The sequence below is a fragment of the Lactuca virosa genome, chromosome 8, assembly GCF_052849685.1.
Source record: "Lactuca virosa cultivar CGN04683 chromosome 8, Lactuca_virosa_CGN04683_v6, whole genome shotgun sequence".
In the NCBI taxonomy this organism is placed as follows: domain Eukaryota; kingdom Viridiplantae; phylum Streptophyta; class Magnoliopsida; order Asterales; family Asteraceae; genus Lactuca; species Lactuca virosa.
In genome coordinates this window covers 114,234,012-114,238,062 of record NC_136433.1, presented here as the reverse complement: position 1 = coordinate 114,238,062, position 4,051 = coordinate 114,234,012, and the positions used below count along the sequence as shown (strand labels likewise).

At 35.0% G+C, this 4,051-nt stretch overlaps 1 protein-coding gene across 1 annotated transcript; it reads right to left on the bottom strand.

The window, feature by feature from the left end:
- Positions 1–454: 454 nt before the first annotated feature.
- Positions 455–1,624, bottom strand: LOC145133707 (putative glutathione S-transferase). The gene is made up of 2 exons (XM_079068662.1): positions 1,198–1,624; positions 455–994 (listed from the first exon to the last, which is right to left on the bottom strand). Exons 1-2 carry the CDS (start codon positions 1,507–1,509, stop codon positions 653–655), a joined length of 654 nt encoding a protein of 217 aa, XP_078924788.1. The 5' UTR covers positions 1,510–1,624; the 3' UTR covers positions 455–652.
- Positions 1,625–4,051: the final 2,427 nt, after the last annotated feature.

Below are 4,051 nucleotides of genomic sequence, written 5' to 3'. Positions count from 1 at the left end.
TCGGAGACTATTAGTATTGCTTTTCTATTTCCAATACTCTCATGTATTAGGGGACTAATTTTTAGTACCAAATATATATAAAAACCACTATATAGTACTAGATAACCGGACCCCGGTAAATCAGTCTCTGATGGATGCCAACTCATGACTCATTCTTAACAATATGCGATTGATCTTTAGTCTTTGATACCTTTTTTTTTCTTGTAGTGGTCGTCGTTGGAGGTCAACTTATATCTACTATAGGTTGTCGTTGGAGGCCAACATATATCTTTATAGGCTGTCGTTGCTAAAGCAAACACTGGTAAAAGACAATATTTTTGTAGTAACTATAGAATTATTTAGGATATACGATTACAAGAGCCAGAAGCACCCACAGCCAAAAGGCTAGGACCAGGGTCTCTAACCCTCCATGGATATATTTTTCAGATCACAACATAAGAAAGACTCAACATCGAAAAAAAAAAGTGTGCAAACTACATATTACAAAATGACAACGACATATAAGAGCTGCTCATTGCAACAACCATGGATGTTACAGAAACTTCAACTTCGTTGAGCACAAAGGCAAGCTTCTTCCAACGTCAATGGATATGTTAAACACATAAAATTCTAACAAAGCAACAAGATTTACATATAACGGCTACATATATCATTATGCCTTACCATATCGTTTCTTGAAAAATTCAAGCAGGAGATCTCTTGGAGGTAAGATTTCTTTCACAACTTGACAGTTGACAAACTCATCAGCCCATTCGGTGAGTTTTGGAAACTTGTCTTTCGTGAAAAACTTTATTTCGGTTACTTCTTCGATTGTTCCAAGCCAATAGGCTATGAAATCAGCAGCAATATCAACCAGGTTAATGTTGTCACCTCCAAAAAACTTCGTACCTTTGGCTTTGAGTTCATTTTCTAGCATTTGCAGTTGCTCACATGCTTCCGCGACAACTTTCTCATCTCCATTGCTGCCAAAAACCTTGAATGCTGCAGGGTTGCACTGAACACATACCATATAATGTGTTAAAAGAAGAATTTCGTATTATAAATGAAACAGATAATTAAGTGGAAAGAGTTTAAAAAAATATATTCAAAATGCTCAAATGAAGATCAAATAATGTGTATCTATCCACTAACAATTACATAACCATACAAAAACTTATATCATTAATGAGGATCATTAGGAGAGAACGAAATTGTTACCTTATCATCAATGAATTTGGCCCAAAATCGAGCAACAGACCTCTCATAAGGATCCTGAGGCAAAATCGGAACCCCTTTCCAGACATCATCGATGTACTCCACGATCACAAGAGACTCGGCGATCGGATTTCCATTATGCAGCAGCACCGGTACTTTCTTATGAACAGGATTGTACTTCAAAACGTCGACACTCATGTTGGAGATATCTTCTTCAAAGTTTTCGTACTTGATTCCCTTCATCTTCAAAGCGAATTTTACTCTGCAAACGAATGGACTTCCTCCAGCGCCATACAACTTCACTTCATCTGCCATTTTCCGATAATCTGATTGAAAATTTGAAACAGCAACACCTAGCTACTTTCAGGTTCAATCTGGAGATGGCTGGATTGTTGAATGTTTCGATGAACGATCCTTATTAATACTAGCCCGAGACCTGAGTTGTTGGCCGTAAATATAGCACAATCAGTTTCAGAGCAATTACTGAGAATTACGCTGTAAAGACTTGTACATCATGACAGATAAGTTGTACTTTTTATTGGAATCTGTAACATTAAAATATGGAGCTGGTAGACGTCTCATGCTTGTGCGTACCGCTTTGATATGACGGAAGCGATGATGCAAGTTTAACTTTAAGCCATTAGGTGTTATAAAATGTAATACTAATACCAACAAGTTGTGATTTAGTATGGCTGATGTTAACCATAAACATAAATAAAATTTTATTTTACCGTTTTAGATAAAAGAAAATGACAAATATAATTTTTTTTTTCTAATCATTTTTTATAAAATATCTAAACGTCAACGAAATTTCATAAATAACCATTTATTTTGTAGCGGGATTACTACGAAATGCTAGTGGGCCACTTTGACATTTCTATATTTGACTGTTCGCCCATGTGAAATAGGCCCACAATTCTTGGGGACTACTCACTACTATTTATCAAATTCTGGGTAAGAGTAAACCATCACTTGGGGCTTGTTTTGACAAAACTAACGGGTAACGGCAAGTTGGTAACCGATAGCGGGTGACGAGTAGCAGGTAACTGACAACTTGTAGTGTTTTGTTAAAAACTATCTGAGATAGTTTTTAGATTTTGGGCGTGTTTGACATGAAGCTTTTGTAAGCGTTTGAGAGCTTTTAGCTTTTGACAAAACGCTCTACTTTAAACAAAAAACTTCGTTTGACAGTACGAACGTTTAACTTTTAGTTTAAACAAAACGCTCTAAGTCTAAAAGTCACTTCATGTAGCGTTTAACAAAACGCTACTGAGCTTTTGAAATCAATTTCCATAATTACCCTTAAAAATATATTTATATATTTCTTTATATTTAATCAATTGTCATTTTACGTAATTTTATATATTTCAAAAGTTTTCGGCTACTTTTGTCAAACATTCATATAACAAATAAAAGTTATAGCTTCCCGCTACCAGCTACCCGCTACACGCTACCCGTTTCCAGCTAACAACTACTTTTGCCAAACACGCCATTTGAGCGTTTTCTTTAAACTAAACGCTAAAAACTTGTAGTGTCAAACGAGAATTTCTGTTTGAAACGGAGCGTTTTGTTAAACGCTAGAAGCTAGAAGCTCTCAAACGTCCCATGCAAAACAAGCCCTTGATGTAAAAAGATGATATACACATTGCTTATTGTTTATAGTTTACGATGTGAATGCTCGCGTGTTACGCAGGTTAATAAAATACTAATAAAATATATGTTCATGAAAATGGTATATGACTGAGCATTACACAAAATAAAATAATAGGATGAAAAAATGTATTTAATATATGAACCTATAAATTTTAGATATAGTTTTAATACGAAAATAATTATAATTTGGTTATCACAATGCATATTATCTAACAATATTAATATTTTCATCACAAAATTTGAACATAAATCATATGTTCAACACATTAATATAACCAACAACAACACATTTAGGCCCTGTTTGTTACATGTCTGACCGAGTCGGGTCAGACGTTTTTGACTGACTCGGTCAGCCAAAACTATTTGGTAAATCAATTTTGTCCATCTTACTCGGTAAGAGAGGTCTGGCCCGGTAAAAAGAAAACAATTGACTGAATGAGAAAGGAAGAAGCGTTCCCAAGTTGTGCCCTCCTTACGATTCGTCTTTCACGCCTCCTTCATGAGTTTGTTTTTGAAACCGATTCTTGAAATCGATTCTTCCAGCCCCTTCAATCGATTCTTGAAATCGATTCTTCCAACACCTTCAATCGCAGGTTCTCCTCTTCTCATCAGGTATGCATTCTCCTCTTTTCATCAGGTACGCATTCTCCTTTCTTCATCCTCTTTCAGCGGCTCCTTTGTGATCTTAATTCATGAAATCGATTTCATAAAAGTTCCAATTTTTACTGTTGAGAGGGATAAAAATTCTGATTATTTTGCTGTTCCGATTTGTGCTCTTGATTTTTCAAAATCTGAATGGGAAAGTTCCGATTTTTTCTGTTTGTTCTTGACTATCTTTTGCTCTTGAATGTTATTTTGCTGTTAAGAGAGATAAAAGTTATGATTTTTCAAGTGATTGTGATTATGTTGGTTGTTTAATACCTGAACACGTACATACATATCTTCTATTGAATGTTATTTTTGGAGATTATGAATTCCATGGAACGCTTCCTGGTATTATCCTTTATTCCCACTAGGATATGATCCTTCATCAACTAGGTTTATAATCTCACAGAAGATCAGATTTTGATATTGATCAGATTTTTCAAAATCAAGTTTATAATCTCACAGAAGAAAGAAGTTTCTTCATCATCATCAAAGCTATTGAAACTAGAGTTACCACTTACCAAACATTGAAGAGGGAACAAGTTTGGGTCTGTGATTG